This window comes from Hemiscyllium ocellatum, chromosome 3 (genome assembly GCF_020745735.1).
Source record: "Hemiscyllium ocellatum isolate sHemOce1 chromosome 3, sHemOce1.pat.X.cur, whole genome shotgun sequence".
Classification (NCBI taxonomy): domain Eukaryota; kingdom Metazoa; phylum Chordata; class Chondrichthyes; order Orectolobiformes; family Hemiscylliidae; genus Hemiscyllium; species Hemiscyllium ocellatum.
In genome coordinates this window covers 116,958,471-116,975,676 of record NC_083403.1, presented here as the reverse complement: position 1 = coordinate 116,975,676, position 17,206 = coordinate 116,958,471, and the positions used below count along the sequence as shown (strand labels likewise).

The 17,206-nt window shown below is 40.9% G+C and overlaps 1 protein-coding gene across 1 annotated transcript in view; it reads left to right on the top strand.

The window, feature by feature from the left end:
* Positions 1-17,206, top strand: part of arhgef10 (Rho guanine nucleotide exchange factor (GEF) 10) — a 280,448-nt gene that overhangs the window by 191,776 nt on the left and 71,466 nt on the right. The window contains exons 23-24 of the mRNA XM_060853056.1: positions 1,633-1,716; positions 7,924-8,147. Coding sequence (XP_060709039.1) covers positions 1,633-1,716; positions 7,924-8,147 — 308 coding nt within the window. The remainder of the gene's footprint in view (positions 1-1,632; positions 1,717-7,923; positions 8,148-17,206) is intronic.

Genomic DNA, 17,206 nt, shown 5'->3' with positions numbered 1-17,206 from the left:
ATTGATAAACAATGTGACTTTACATCTTAAATTTCAGAAATCTCTGTTCAAACATGGGTACCCCTAATCCTTGGCAAAACACAAATTGTTCTCAAGTTCTGTGTGATTAGGGGAATAAGATGTGTCTCTCTAGGGAAAGAACAAGCACTTCAAATGCTTTAAAAGAAAAAGCACCTGTTTATCTGAATCTCTGTAAAATTTGATTTGGAGGCAAATAGTTAGTTTGTGCTGGGTGATTGTGCTGTCAATTGGCTTGAATGAAAAAGCCATTGATAAAATGCCACCAATTCGCTAATGCCTAATTCATGCTGCACCAAAGGTCACTTTTACTCATTGGGCTGCTAAACTGGGCATACATGAACATTTGTAGAGTAAGAAATGTGCTGAGTCATGAATTTCGAGATTGTAATTGAATATAATTCTGCTGCTGCTGCTGCAGATCACCTCATGCATGCCCAGTTTTGAGGTACTGCTTTGTCTGTCCCATTTTGCATGGTAGGAGAGCCACACAACATAATGGATATCTTCAGTGTATTCTTTGCTTTAGTGTCATATTTCCAGCATCTGCAATTTTATCTCATTTACCCATGTTCTACATAACAGTAATCAGCAGTTGGAGTGCTTACTAGGTGTTCTAAAAGTTGTTTGCTGCGACTTGTACTGATTTGATTGTCATTATCACATTTTGTGAACTGCCACTAATCAAATTGATGACTCATGGGTGTTAAGCATTGGACATACATCCTATATTTTTTGCATATTCCTGGTTGAAATGCCCATCAGCCATGATTGAATGGCGGAGTGGACTCGATGGGCCGAATGTCCTTCCTTCCACTCTTGTGTCTTATGGTCTTATGGTTTTCTTTGAGAAAGCTATGGTGAGCCACCAACTTGAATGCAAACTTGTGATTTGAAACTACAGCTCCCATTAGCATTTAAAAATATCATATTTAGTGGTCATTTGGGGATCCATTCAATAGTTGTTTGTAACTGTTCCAGATTAGAACATAGAACATTACAGTGCAGTACAGCTCCATCAACCCTCAATGTTGCATCACCGTTTGTTTGATTGATTGAAGGATTTGCTTCCTTGCTTGATATGTGTGTCGGTTGCATTAATAATGAAAGAAACTACCACATTACATAGGACATTGAGCATCTGTTGTGTGCTTTTGTTGGCCTAGAACCAAAAGATTTTCTTACACATTCAATAACAAGATTGCTCACTCCATTAGCTGGGAACTATGCAGTCATTCTTCTAATGTCACCTTTATTTGAAGTCTCCTCATTTTGGTATGCAGCTTTGTAGATTGTCTTGTGGGAAACACAGCACTTGGTGAGAGTATGCCAACCGATGATCCCAATTCAATGCAGATCATGCTCATAACATCAGTAGGCACAGGGACTATTTACATCAACGTCTAATGATTGGATTACAAAGAAGAGGCAAATCAGCCAGTATTTCTGCTTCTGCTCATATTGGAGTGATTTCCTAATGAGAAAATATGCTTGTATAAACATTGAATAAAAGCATGATAAGCAATTATTTCCCACACCTTATGTTCTACTAAAATGAAGCACAGTCTAGTTGTGAAATGCTTTTCTAAACTTTGGCATTATATTGTTATTTAGGTAGAATGTGCTATTCATAATCCAGAACACTGTAATGCATCTGATGCACCGAACTCATTCTCTATGGAACATGGATATCTGTGGGTAAGTAAGAAACATAAGAAATAGGAGCAGAGGGAGACCACATGGTCTTCAAAGCAGCTCTGCCATTGAATATGATCATGACTGATTGTTGATCTTATCTCCACTTTCTTTTCTGCTTCCCATAATTTTGCTACTGTTGAGTACGAATTGTTTAAACTGCATGTCAAGTTATAAGTAATATAATGTGTTCCCAGTGCTAGAGCACAGAACAATGGAATTTTGTCATGCCTCACCTTTGTGATGTGCCGCAAAGTCCCAGTGACAAAAATATTATTTACACTTTAACTTTGCTTTTAGCCTCTCCCCAAGTCCTTCTTTGAGAAGCAACAGGATCTCAATAACCTTACTGTCCATGGTTTCATATTCATTTCACTTTTTCAAAATCTAGTTCAGTTGTGTCGGACTTAGATAAATATGGCTAGTCTGTAAACAGCAAATTGGCGCAACACAATTGATGTTAGTTATATGGTCTGTACTTACATGCGACTTGTATTGATTTGATTGTGGTTATCGCATTCTGTGGAATGCTACTAATCATTGGTTAATTCATGGGACCTGAGCATTAGGATTACACCCTGCATTTATTGCATATTCCTACTTTTCTTTGAGAAAGCTGTGGTGAGCCACCATTTTGAATACAAGGCCATTTCAGAAGGTAGTTAAGGTAGTTTAATGGCTGGAGATACATATACATCTGAACAGATAAGGACAGTGTACTTTCTTTCCTGAAGGATAGCAATGAAATAGATAGCTTGTGCTCACCATATGTATTTTATTCCAGATTAATTCAATTTAATTTCCACAGTAGGCAACAAAATTTGAACTTAAAAATTGGATTTAACACTAACCCATCAGTGAGTTTGAAGGCAGAGGTGGTATGGGACAGTATGCTAAGTACAACTTGTGGGTTGCCTGCCAGTCAATCTCTAACTTGTCCCCACTCAATGTTCCCGGTGATGGGAGAGAGGCAGTGTACTATTTGCACAAGTGGAAGCTGGGGCCCTCACTAAGTGGCCAGATCAACAGGTTTCCCTGCATAAACTGTCGATGGTGGGGGAAATCTCTCCTTAATTAACCCCCAGAGGCATTGGAAGCCATTCCCCTCTCCTCATGGCTTCTGAAAATTACAGACACTGGTCCCTTTGCCAAGCCTACTCGCTTGACCTACAAAATCTTTGAAAGAATAGATCCTGTGTTGAATGCCTTCTGAAGCCTCAAGTACATCATTGTCAGTGACAACATGGGCATTTGTAGTCTGCTGCTCTGATCAGCAAGCAGCTGTATGAACTGAGATGGAATGCCCTGTCACTAGGGGACAGAAACCCCATCTCCAGCCTCTTAACAGCAATGGATACTGCAGGGCAGTGAATCCTCTCCTGCGTAGTCTCATCCCTACTTTAGCCTAGTGGTTTGTTGTTGGAGGTTCAGTGTGCAGCAACAGCAGACCCTCAAAATTCAGCCCCAAGTATTTGAATCATTAGCCTATGTCTCTGTAACACAAACCCAGTAATGTGTCACTATGCTCATGAAATTCAAAGTATAGTGAAGTGCAAAATGACACCATTACACTTGGACCAAGAGGAGCTATCAAGTTAGTCCCACTCTTCTGCTTTTCCTTATGTCGCTACATTATTGCTTTCTTTAACAGTTTGTGCATTTCCTTTTGGAAAGCTGCTATTAAATGTGTATTGAGTAATCTTTCAAGGCACTCACATCTTGATATGGAACTATACTGCCATTTCTTTGTTGTAGTTGGATTAAAATCATGGAATACCCTATCTAACTGTGGCTAACATCCACTGGTTCAAGAAGGCAGTGATCACTGCCTTCTCAAGAGAACTTACGGAAGGGTAATGATTTAATTTTTTACTTGTTCATGAGATGTGGGCATCAGTGGCTGGACCAGCGTCTATTGCCCCTCCCTAATTGCCCGGCAATTTAAGTGGCTTGTTAGGCCCATCAAAGAGGGCAGTTAGAGGTCAACCACATGCCTTTGGGTCTCAAGTTACATGTAGGCCAGACGAAGTAGAGATGGCAGATTTCCTTCCCTAAAGGGCATAAGTGAATCAGATCAGTTTCTACAACAATCAACATGATTGTTCTAAAGTCCTTTTTTCCTCATTGAATTTAAATTTCACAATCTGTAAGAGAGAGATTTGAACCAGTGAGCACAGAACATTAACCTGGAGTTCTGGCTAAATAGTCCTGTGACATTACAATTATAATACCACCTCCCTCAGAATGTTGGACATGCCAGCAATGCTTTTATGCTTGGCAGAGTAATTAAATAATACGCCCTACCACATGATGTATTCCAAATCTTAACTATTCATAGTATGAGGAAAATCTCTATTTAAACAATCTCAGATTCTTTCACCAGTCACCTTAAACCTGTGCAGTCTATTCATGACCCTTCAAAGAAATAAATTGCAACATGCTTTCATGATTCCATACATCTGCTCCAAATCTCCTCTTAGTAATCCCTGTTATATGTTGAATAACCCCAGCTTCTCCAAATTACACACTGCAATCCCCTTTGCCCTGGGACTTATTCCAACAGATTTTTTCAATACCCTCTCCAAAGCCTTAATACCCTTCCTGAAATATGGTGCTCAATTTAATCAGAATAATCCAGCTGATGCCAAATTAGTGTTTTATATTGGATGGATATAACTTCCTGGTTTTTGTTTCTATTTATAAAGTTCAAGATCCCATATGTTTGATTAACTGCATTTGTTAACTTCTCCTGTCACCTACAGAGATTTGTATACAAATAGCCCAGGTCTCTCCTCTTCAATGTCCTTTAAAATTGCATTGTTTAATATGTGGTATCTATTTGTTTTTCTTCATATCAAAACATATTACTTCTCACTTATCTTTGTTTAGTTGCATCTAGCATGTATTCACCTACTACATTAATATGCTTCAGTCCTCTTGATGTCTCTGACTATCTTCCTCAGTTTATGGCACTTCCAGGTTTTTGTATCAGTTGCAGATATTGAAACTGTGTCTTTATTTCCAAGCCCAAGTTATTAATATCTATTAAAAACAGCAGTATTTCTATTTCTGAACTTTGGGAACTGTATTGCTTTTTCCAGTACAAAAAGACAGTCATTATCACAATTCTGTTACTACCCCTTAACCAGTTTTATCCCTTGACCAATTTTGTGTCAATACAGCTCATGTGCTGCTTATCATGTAGATTTTAAACAAAGCCCATAATTTGTTATGAAGCACGTTGTTGGAAGTCAATAAATGCAACAGCCACTGAACTGTCCTCATTCTTTCTTTTAACTCTTCAGCAATCTCAGTTAAGTTACCCAAACACATCTCACCCTCAACAGATCCAAGCAAGCTATATTTTATTCATCCAAGTATCCTCACCCTTGGTGTCTGGCAGACTCACCTGTAATTAACACGTTTACCCATCTCTTCTTCAACAACTGCAAAGCTCTGTGGTTGCTGGAGATCTAAAATAAAAGCCAAGTGCTGGAGAAACTGGTCTGGCAGAAGCTGTAGAGAGAGAAACAAAGTTCACATTTTGAGTCTGATATGACTGTTCTTCAGAGTACTGTTGCTCTGTTGCTACTTTTTAATCTTCTTAAGAAGTGCAAGATAGAGCTGCATAAACTGCTGCTGCCAAGACGTGGTGAAGGCTGGCAGCGACGATTGAGCAGTGGAATATGGATGAATGCAGGAGAGGTGATGTATTCTCAAAGAACTTGGCAATCTCTCATTCAGCAGAGAAAGTGTCTTCAGTTTCGGTGATCAAACTGTCAGCTTCACTGAAGAAGTATAACCTGCAGTGAATGCATTGGGTTGACCCTGGTGAGTCGTTGACAGCTCTGGATCCACTGAGTGTTAAAAGCAGAATGCAGGATTAAAGAGATACAATACATGTCTACATAATCTCATTGTCTTCCCAACATCTCCAAGTAGGTCCCCATTTCAAAGCAGACCAAGAAAAATCTGAAAAAGAGTGCCTCATAACTATTGTGACTACTGCCACAACTGAGGCTCCTGAATAAACTTTCCACTACCCACCACCAGCACCACAGCTGTCTCTTAACACCAAGCAAGTCAATTCTGTATGACGTCTCTAAGACAATCTCTTTTCCCAGAGTTGTATCCACCCTCCCGGAAGCCTTGACTCAAGGAATGTCGGGCAATTAACTTTATATTCCGATGTGATCATTTCTTATCCCTGTAAACTCCAGAGAACATGGACTCATTTTGCTCAGTATTTCATCATCATCCCTCTAATTTTCATAGTTACTAAATTCAGGGTGGGGGGAGACCTTTGTTTCACTGAGGTTGTGAACATACAGAGTAAGTTGCTGGCTATTGCAGCAAATGTATTTTTATTGAGTTCCCTGACAAGCTGGACAAGTTCCTAAGTGTGGTCGACATCACCACACATACAGATAACGGGTGGGTTCTTGGGGATGTGTTTCCGAGGCAACTGGCCTCCTGCAAATTGGTTGATTGACTTCAGATGTTCAGCAGGAATTTCCAAGTTTTTTTTTAATCCCTTCCATTTCCTCATGTTGTGTTTGATTTCTGCTCGGAAATTGGAAGGCTGGCATGAAGGGATGAAGTAGATGAAGATCACTGTGTTCAAAAATGACATGTGACTGTTTGTTTAGTAGAGTGAAGCAGCTGATTTTTTTTCCATCTTTGGTTTCATAAATAATATGTGGTTTGAACGGTCTTCCTTGGGATCTTTACCTGCTCTGCCCTTTGTCTCACATTCTCTCCCTTGTTATTACAAAATTAGTAGCAATCAAGAGCCAGCATATACAGTACTTTAGTTCATACTTAATTCAAAACTGATGAGGGCTGTGCACATATTTCTCAAATATTTTTCTTGCTTGTTGCATGAATAGGTTCATGTCCTCTCTGAATGATCATAATCCTCTGGTTAGCATTCATGTATAATATTCCAGTCCACTGTCTCCTGTATCAGCTCTGAGCCACTGCCAACTTCTTTTCAAATGACTGCAATGAACATTTGCCCCTGAGAACTGGAATGAGTTTGCACAAATCTATTTCAGAGAATCGTAGAATCTCTACAGTGTGGAGACAGGCCCTTTGGCCCAACACATCCATACCGACCCTCCAAAGAGTATTCCACCCAGACCCATATCCCCTATTGCTCTATATTTACCCCTAACTAATGCACCTCACCTGCACATCCCTGAACACTGTGGGCAATTTAGTGTGGCCAATTCACCTAACCTACACATCGATTGGGTTATGGGAGAACCCGGAGGAAACCCACACAGACGTGGGGAGAAGGTGCAAACTCCACACAGCCCGTTGTTCGAGGCTGGAATTGAACCCAGGTCACTGGCGCTGTGCCAGGTGTGATCTTCCAAATGTTTAGCCAAGTCAAATAAAAACTGCATAGTAGGATTGATTGTTCATCCAAAACTTGCAAACAAAATACTTATCTTTTAAACTTCAATTATTGCCTTTGGCAAATATTGTATTGCATACTAACCTGAACAAACTTTGTGCACCAATACCATTTTCACAGTTGTTAGTGGTGTAGTTATAATACAGAAATAAGACTTTGGTGATCAACCTGTTTCCTAAATTACCTTGTATTGCTGAACAAACCAGTTCAGGGATATTATTATAGGCTTCTGGAGGAGGTGGGACTTGAACCTGGGTCTTCTGTCGCAGAAGCAAAAACACTACCACTGCACTCCCTGTTGAATTCTAGCATTATGCCGTATATTGTGCTGGCATGTAGAATATTTTTAAATTCATATTCAAAAGTACATGTAACGCAATAACTTATGGAGGTACTTAATGCCAAATTGCTTTGTCTTCTTTATAGTCTTTCCAAGATGTTTAACAAGGAACTTGGAAATTGCATTCATCTGATGAGGTCAATCAATGCAGAAAATACCCAGCAACTTCAAAATAAAACTTAGGAATATTTCAAAGAGCGCCAAGTATCAAAACGTGCAGTTAACAGAATATTCACTTTTTCTGTCATCTCCACTGTGTCAAGTTCACCTCTGCTGTCTTGTTCCTGTCTGCCTTTACACGTCTTGGATGTTTCATCAAACTTGATTTATTTCATATTGCCTTTCCACTGATTTCTGAAGTTTGTTTTGTAATGATTTGTAAGTAGCATGTAAAATTATGAAGACAGTCAGATTTGCATATGTCTTGCACTTCTGTTTTACTGAGCAGATTGGGAGTTGTACCAATCAAATGGGCCAGATCACGATAGTCACACTACATAATTCCAATCCAAAAGTAATTGAATGCTTCAATGTTGAGTCCCGTATACTGGCCATGGCGTATGTCCCAGAAGATGACAAACCAGAAGAATCTGATGTCTTTTCTGACTCCGAATCTATGAGTACAAAGTCCGCTGAAACTCCAACCATCTGTCTTGGCATGGAAGAAGGAAGGTAAGATATACAACGGAAAAAATCCAGTAATTGACTATAAGATTAACTAGATATATAACATGCAGTATGTATTATGTTTATGCTTTGTTTTTGAGTTAAACAGAAAAAACAGTGTAAATCGATAAAAATGGGATTTCAACATAGTAGTGGATTCATTCAGTAGCAATACCATATTGTAAGCAATATCAATTGTACGCTGCTTCAAAACAATAAGAAAATATAGTGTTAATTCAGTAGCCTGTAGTAGTATTATGAGTGTAACCGATGTCACTATTGGTTAAATCAGACCCTGGACTGAAATTTGGCTTAATACATCATATTTTGTTTTCTTTTATATTTAATGATGTGGTTGCTGAAATGGAAACACACAATGCTACAGATCTGGTTTTAACAATCAAAACAAAAGTGCATAGCACAAAATAAATGAAGATTAAGAAAAATAAAGCAAAGTTCTTTACACACAACACAATTTGAAAGATTTTGAAATACTCTGCTAAAATACAATCTCACCTATGCAAATGCCATCACTTTACAGTACTCAACTACCAACAAGAGTTCCTTCTCAGTCACATCTCGAGGTTTGCCTTAACTGTTTCTCTCAACTCTCTTCCTTGAGAGTTAGATGGCCTTTTCTTTTATTATTCAGGATTAGAGTGGTGCTGGAAAAGCACAGCAGTTCAGGCAGCATCCGAGGAGCAGGAAAATCGACGTTTCGGGCAAAAGCCCTTCATCAGGAATACAGGCAGAGAGCCTGAAGGGTGGAGAGATAAATGAGAGGAGGGTGGGGAGAAAGTAGCATAGAGTACAATAGGTGAGTGGGGGGTGGGGATCAAGGTGATAGGTCAGGGAGGAGGGTGGGGGAGGGGACCAAAGAGTACAATGGGTGGATGGGGGTGGAATGAAGGTGATAGGTAAGAGAGGAGGTTGGAGTGTGGATAGGTGGAAAAGGAGATAGGCAGGTAGGATAGGTCATGGGGACAGTGCTGAGCTGGAAGTTTAGAACTGGGGTGAGGTGGGGTAAGGGGAAATGAGGAAACTGGTGAAGTCATAAAATTAAGCTTAAACTTTCTTAGCTTCAAATAATTCTTTTGGGATTTGAACCGAAACCTTCTGGCCTGGAATTTTCAAACAAATCCCCATACACTGAGATTCTGAAAGGACTGCTTTCTCAAGGAAAAACTATTCTTAGATCTGACTACAACTAGGTCTTCGGCAAACTGAAATCAAAACTTTTCCAATCTATGGGACTTTCTCCTAAGCAAAAAACAAAATCAATTTCTGATTCTTCTAAACCAGAAGCACACTCATGCTTTTCCATGTTTGCGGCATGGTGGCTCAGTGGTTAGCACTGCTGTCTCTCAGTACCAGGGTTCCAGGTTCAATTCCAGCCTTGGGCAACTGTCTGTGTGGAGTTTGCACATTCTCCCGTGTCTGCGTGGGTTTACTCTGGGTGCTCCGGTTTCCTCCCACAGTCCAAAGATGTGCAGGTCAGGTGAATTGATCATGCTAAATTGCCCATAGTTTTAGCTGCATTAGCCTGAGGGAAATGAGTCGAGGTGGGTTGCTCTTCGGATGGTCAGTGTGGATCTGTTGGACTGAAGGGCCTGTTTGCATACAATGTAGGGAATCTAACCTAAACACACTCTCATGCAAACTAATTCCCATCAGCACTCCAAGTATGCTCTCTGTCACATACGATATTTAAAAATCATGGCTCTAGAAAGACTGACAAGTTAATTTAAACCCCTTTATCCATACTACAAAACTCACATGCCACTTGCTTAAAATCCAGGCAAATCAATAAATAATACCTTTATATATCACATCTTGCATCTCGATATTTAAAACTGAAGGTGTTAATTAATATAATGATTTGAACACATTCTTCTGATAAGCATACTGTCAAGTTTCACTTGCCCAGCCTATCATTTCAAGAAATGAGAGAGGAGAAAAATGCCTCTTATTCTTGCATAAAAATAGAGTCACATTAATTAAAATTACATCAGTTCCTCAGCAATATCCTGTAGTATTGTGTTGATGGAGGTAGAGAAATCATAACTCTCATGTGTTGAGTAACTAATTGTCGCTGCAATAATTTGGGAAACATGCTGCTCAATGCACTCCCTGATTGGGAGTTAGATCTACCAGAAGAGTTGTCACTGGGCTGCTGTTCCGTGATTTCCAATAGGTGTTGCACCAATATATTTGCCTCCCTTTGGTTTGCATGTATGCTCTGGAATGTCTGCAGGACGAGATGGTGAGGAGAAATCCCTGCCATGAAGCAACAGAATATCTATATGTGTTAAAATTTTAACAATTATACATGATCTTCTGACCTTAAAGAGGTGTAATCACAGATTGGTACACTTGTAAAGCAGATAATAACTTGTCCCAGCCTTTTTGCCGTTGTGTCAAAGTCCTGTAGTCATGTGCCTTTAATCAGGAATAAAATATTCTCAGCCAAAGTAACCCATGAAATCCAAACTGTGGCACAAAAGGCTTTTGTACAAACAGTCCTTGAACACTGGAGCTTTGTTTTGACTAGATCCTTCCCATCTCATCTGAAGCTCTTTGACATAGTTTAGAGTAAATATGTGAGACCATAGATACCATTTAGTCTTCGGTGATATATACACTTTCTCAGAGAGTGGCACATTTTCTAACCAAAGCTATAAATGAATACCTTTTATCTCTGTTCAAGCACTTTTTGTTTAATCCTTTCACACATTTTGTTGTAGAACGTCTTCATTGTTTTCATGTAACACTTTTTTAAGCTAAGTATTGAATTTTCAACTTGTGTTGTGAGCTGTTGGAAGATTATAAAACATGGCACCGACTATTTTTATAGTGTTGTGTCAAAATTCTCCATGATTATTGTATTTGAATGAGGAGGTATTTATTTCTTACCCTTGGAATGAGAGAGTCAATTTTAAGTTGCCCAGTAGCAAACTTTTAGCAAATAAAAATATAAAGATATGTTTACTTTTCAAATCCTTATCCTGGAGGCTATTAAAGAAACTATGTCTCACTCTCACTGTCACACACCAAAACCAGCTGCAGATGTAGATGTAAACAATACCGATAAAACAAAATGGAATTGAGGTCAGTCTACATTTTAATGCAGGCCTGCTGTTGTTTTATTGTCTTGTTGTTTGAAGTGAAGGCTTTGAAATTGTAGAGCTGCCTTGGCAGTTGATATTATTTCTTTACCTGTTCTGGCAGAGGTTCATTTCATAGTTAAGCTTGAAGATGGAATGAGATAGGGGAGAGAGAAGGGCATTATTTCTTTCTCAAGAAGTTGGGAGGAGGCACATTAGCTACCCAATTGCTGCAGCAACCCAAAAGCCTTTTCCCAAACTCCTTCCTACCCTACAGTCAGCTTCCATAACAGTTTGCTACATTTTAAAGTCTGTAGTCACATCTCTGCATCATGTGACTTGGAGAAAATGCCAAGTCATCCTCCAAATAAAGCAAAGAAGCCATACAAACTGTCATATGTTATCCATTCTCACATCTGCTGTGATGTTTGTAAACTCCTTAATGTTTCTTATTGCTCTGAGAGCTGGTACAGACACAAATGGGCCAAATGGCCTCTTCTGCCCCATAACAATTAAATGACTCTGCTTATCAGTTAAATGACTTTGTGTTTGAAATAAGGTGAACAAAGTTGGCAGTACCTTTATATTTGTAATGTGGAGGTGCTGGTGTTGGACTGGGGTGGACAAAGTTAAAAATCACATGACACCAGGTTATAGTCCAACGGGTTTATTTGAAAATACAAGCTTTCGGAGTGCTGCTCCTTTGTCAGGTAACCATTGGGGCAGGTTCCATAGGACACAGAATTTATAGTAAAAGATCAAAGTGTTATACAACTGATGTGATGTATTGCACAAACCTAGATTCCTATTATGTCTTTAATCACATTGAATTGGGATGTAGGTTTTGATTGATTACTCTTTAAATCCCAGAATTTCTTTCAAGTCACAGTTCCAAGACAACTTCAGGATTTATCTGTATAAAAAAAGTGACATCTCAGCTCAGACAATGCATTAAAGGTGTGAGGTTAGAGTCTGTCTGTATTCCAACCTTGAGTCAGACTGGTTCTGTTTTCAAAGTAGGAATTTCTAAAATGTCACATGGACTGACTGCCTACAGATTTTGTACTTTTGAACAAAATAGAATGTATCTGCAAATGCAAATCCACCCCATAGACTTACGTGTGTGTGCATGCGAATGTGTGTGCAAGCGCATGTGCAACAGTGTGTTTGTATGCATTTGCACAAAAGTGTGACAGTATATGTCTGTGAGAGGGTGTGTGTGAGAGAGAGCGGGTCTGTGTGAGTATGTCAGTGTGATGAGTGTGTGTGTGTGTGTGTGTGTGCTTGTATAAGAATGTATAGTGTCATGGGGTCACGTGTAGTGTGGGATGAACCCAAGATCCCAGTTGAGAACATCCTCATGGGTACTGACTTGTCTGTTAGCCACTGGCATGCTCACATCCACAGTGCACACCCTCTCACAGGTACATACTCTGTCACATTTGCGGACACACACTCCATCAAGCATGTGCACACACAAACTCCCTCTCTCCCACACATGCACGCGCGCGCAGGCGCACACACACACACATATGTATAAATCTATGGGGTGGATTTGCATTTGCAGATTTGCTTTTGGTTTTGCCCTGTGTATGAAGGAGTTTAATTATTAACTTGTTAGTCTTTAGGGAGCCATTAACTTACCAGTATGTGTCAGAGAACAGATGACTGGAGCCCTTCTTGATGATGATAAGAGAGCTTTTGTATTGTGAAAACGTTACAACCAGAGAGAAAACTTTTAAAGACATTAGCTCACTTTCAGTTTAGAATACACAAGAGTTGATTTTTGATTAGAGAATACCTGTGGATTGGAAAACATTTTGTTGCCTTTCACCCTCCAGACAATATCAATATGGGAGGCAATGACCCAGTGATATTATCGCTGGATTGTTAATCCTGAGATCCAGATGACGATCTGGGGTCCCAGGTTTGAATCCTGCTAGGGTAAATGGTGGATTTTGAATTCAATTTTAAGACTCTGGAATTAGAAATCTAATAATAACCAACAATCTGTTGTCAATTGTTAGAAAAACCTATCTGGGAGGGAATCATCCTTGCTGAAAATGTGTTGCTGGTTAAAGCACAGCAGGTTAGGCAGCATCCAAGGAATAGGAAATTCGACGTTTCGGGCATAAGCCCTTCATCAGGAATGAGGAGAGTGTGCCAAGCTGGCTAAGATAAAAGGTAGGGAGGAGGGACTTGGGGGAGGGGCGATGGAGATGTGATAGGTGGAAGGAGGTCAAGGTGAGGGTGATAGGCCGGAGTGGGGTGGGGGCGGAGAGGCCAGGAAGAAGATTGCAGGTTAGGAGGGCGGTGCTGAGTTGAGGGAACCGACTGAGACAAGGTGGGGGGAGGGGAAATGAGGAAGCTGGAGAAATCTGAGTTCATTCCTTGTGGTTGGAGGGTTCCCAGGCGGAAGATGAGGCGCTCCTCCTCCAGCCATCGTGTTGTTATGTTCTGCCGGTGGAGGAGACCAAGGACCTGCATGTCCTCGGTGGAGTGGGAGGGAGAGTTAAAGTATTGAGCCACGGGTGGTTGGGTTGGTTGGTCCAGGCGTCCCAGAGGTGTTCTCTGAAGCGTTCCGCAAGTAGGCGGCCTGTCTCCCCAATATAGAGGAGGCCACATCAGGTGCAGCGGATGCAATAGATGATGTGTGTGGAGGTACAGGTGAACTTGTGGCGGATATGGAATGATCCCTTGGGGCCTTGGAGGGAAGTGAGGGAGGAGGTGTGGGCGCAAGTTTTACATTTCCTGCAGTTGCAGGGGAAGGTGCCGGGAGTGGAGGTTGGGTTGGTGGGGGGTGTGAACCTGACGAGGGAGTCACGAAGGGAGTGGTCTTTGCGGAACGCTGATAGGGGAGGGGAGGGAAATATATCCCTGGTGGTGGGGTCCGTTTGGAGGTGGCGGAAATGACGGCGGATGATACGTTGTATACGGAGGTTGGTGGGGTGGTAGGTGAGAACCAGTGGGGTTCTGTCTTGGTGGCGGTTGGAGGAGCGGGGCTCAAGGGCGGAGGAGCGGGAAGTGGAGGAGATGCGGTGGAGGGCATCGTCGATCACGTCTGGGGGAATCTGCAGTCCTTGAAGAAGGAGGCCATCTGGGCTGTGCGGTGTTGGAACTGGTCCTCCTGGGAGCAGATGCAGCGGAGACGAAGGAATTGGGAATATGGGATGGAGTTTTTACAGGGGGCATGGTGGGAGGAGGTGTAGTCCAGGTAGCTGTGGGAATCAGTCGGTTTATAGTAGATGTCTGTGTTGAGTCGGTCGCCCGAGATAGAAATGGGAAGGTCTAGGAAGGGGAGGGAGGAGTCTGAGACAGTCCAGGTGATTTTGAGGTCGGGATGGAAGGTGTTAGTAAAGTTGATGAACTGTTCAACCTCCTCGTGGGAGCACGAGGCAGCGCCGATACAGTCATCGATGTAGCGGAGGAAAAGGTGGGGGTTGGTGCCAGTGTAGTTGCGGAAGATGGACTGTTCCACATATCCTACGAAGAGACAGGCATAGCTGGGGCCCATGCGGGTGCCCATGGCAACTCCTTTAGTTTGGAGGAAGTGGGAGGATTGAAAAGAGAAGTTATTCAGGGTGAGGACTTACCTGGTCTGGGCAATAAATGCTGGCCTGGCTAATCTTCATCCCATGAATGTCTTTTTTTTAAAAAAGACTAGGAATTGAAAGAAACAGTTAAGTTTCTTGAATTTTTGAGAAGGGAACTATCTCTGTTGTTTGAGCACAATAAACCTGTGGAATTGGGATAGATTGGATATTGTTCTGTTGCATGTTCTGAAATCTTTCAAATTGTGTTATTTGTCAATAGCTTGTTTTTTTTCATATGTTATCTTGATGTCTTTTGTGTAATATATTTATGTCTTATTGTTAAAACCAGCATTGAACCCTTATGTTTCAGTGAAAGACCACCCATCGAATAAAAATACAAAACATGATCTGTGAAGCTGGATTTCAGTCAGGATTCTGACTTGTCATCAGCTGTGAACATAAGACGAACAGTACAATGGCATTTGAAATAAAGTGTTTAGAAAACTTCAATTCTTGATAGACTATGCCACAACATGACAGACAAACTACTCTTTGAAGTGTCGAATGTCCTGATGGAATACTTATCCCTTTTCATCTAAAATCAGATTAGAGAATCATGAACGTTTTCTTTCTTCGGTGAAGTAGCTTACATTTGTTCCTTGCCTGCTTCTCATACTGTAATACTGCCCTTATGTGACCCAGAACAGCGCAGCTCCAGTGCGGAACAATAGTTATTATCATTTTGCAAATATAAACACTTTGGTTGGATTTTCTGATATTTATGGTTAAGATTGGGATATGAGTGGTCAGCTGTCATGCATGCCTTATTATAAGATATAGTGATACAAGGCCATTTAAACTATCAATTCTAAACCACCATTCAATATTTAAAGAAGCTCTTACTATCCCTCTTCATGTTACTTGCTTATTTACCTTCAGAGTTTATTTTCTGCTAGTTTTGGCAATCTTTTACTGGTTTTTCAAACTTTACCTATTCTCTGGCTTACCCCTGGTCTTTGTCACATTGCATATCTATTCGCTAAATTGATACTACCTTCACTTTCCTTGGTCAAGTATGGTTGATTTATCACCTTCCTAGAATCCTTTTTCCTCACTAGGATGCATCTTTGTTATAAATCATGAACTATTTTCTCAAACATCTGCTGTTGTTACTCAACTGTCTTTACTGCTAAACCTTCCCAGTGCAGTCCAGCCAATTCTACTCTCATTCCCATGTAACACCCCAGCTTTGACCTCATAACTATGACTCTGTAATGGCTATCAGGTCTGTATTTATGTTTGGCACAATTGTTTCCTACCTAAGCCAGTCGGTCTCAAACTGAATGCTAAATTCTGCCATGTTCATTTCCTAGGGCTTTTTTTACTCTGAAATTATTGAGTCAACCTGTCTCATTTCATCAGATCTAAAATAGCCTGATCCCTGGATGGATCCACAGTGTTTTAGATTAGATTCCCTGCAGTGTGGAAACAGGCCCTTCGGTCCAACAAGTCCACACCTACCCTCCGAAGAGTAACCTACCCAGACCCATCCCCCTACCCTATATTTACCCCTGATTAATGCACCTAATGCTATGGGCAATTTAGCATGGTCAATTCACCTGGTCTGCACATTTTTGGATTGTGGGAGCAAACCGGAGCACCCGAAGGAAGTCCACGCAGACATAGTGAGAATGTGCAAACTCCACACAGACAGTCGCCTGAGGCAGGAAATGAACACAGGTCCCTGGCGCAGTGCTAACCACTGAGCCACCGTGCCACCCCTGCCACCACCACCGTCACCATGCCTCCCCCCGCTACCATGCCACTTGTTTAAGAAAACTCCCAAATACACTCTGAACTCTTTCTCATCGCTTCCTCTGGCAATTTAATTTTCCAATCTGCATGGTGATTAAAGTTACCCATGACTAATGTACTGTACTGCCTTTTTTAAAATGCCCTCATTATGTCCTAAGTTAATATCTGTACTACAAAAGCTCATGTTTGGATTTTACACACTGCTCCCAGTAATGTCATCTTCCCCTTGTTATTTCTTTCTTCAACCCATATGGATTCTACATCTTCTGATCCAAGATCAATTCTTGCTTTAGTACATATTACACCTATACTAACAGTGCTACCTCATCACCTTTTTCTTCCTGCCTGACATTTTGAAAAGCCACAAAGCCCTGAATATTTAGTTTGCAACTTTAATCTCCTTGTAACCATGTCTGCATAATGGCTGTAAGATTATTCCCATCAACCTTTATTTCTGCTGTTAATTTACCTATTTTATTCCAAATAGTGCATGCAATTAACTAAGCAGATAGGTGATGGCCTAGTGGTATTATTGCTAAACTATTAATCCAGAAACTCAGCTACTATTCTAGGGACCCAGGTTCAAAGCCCGCCATGGCAGATGGTGGAATTT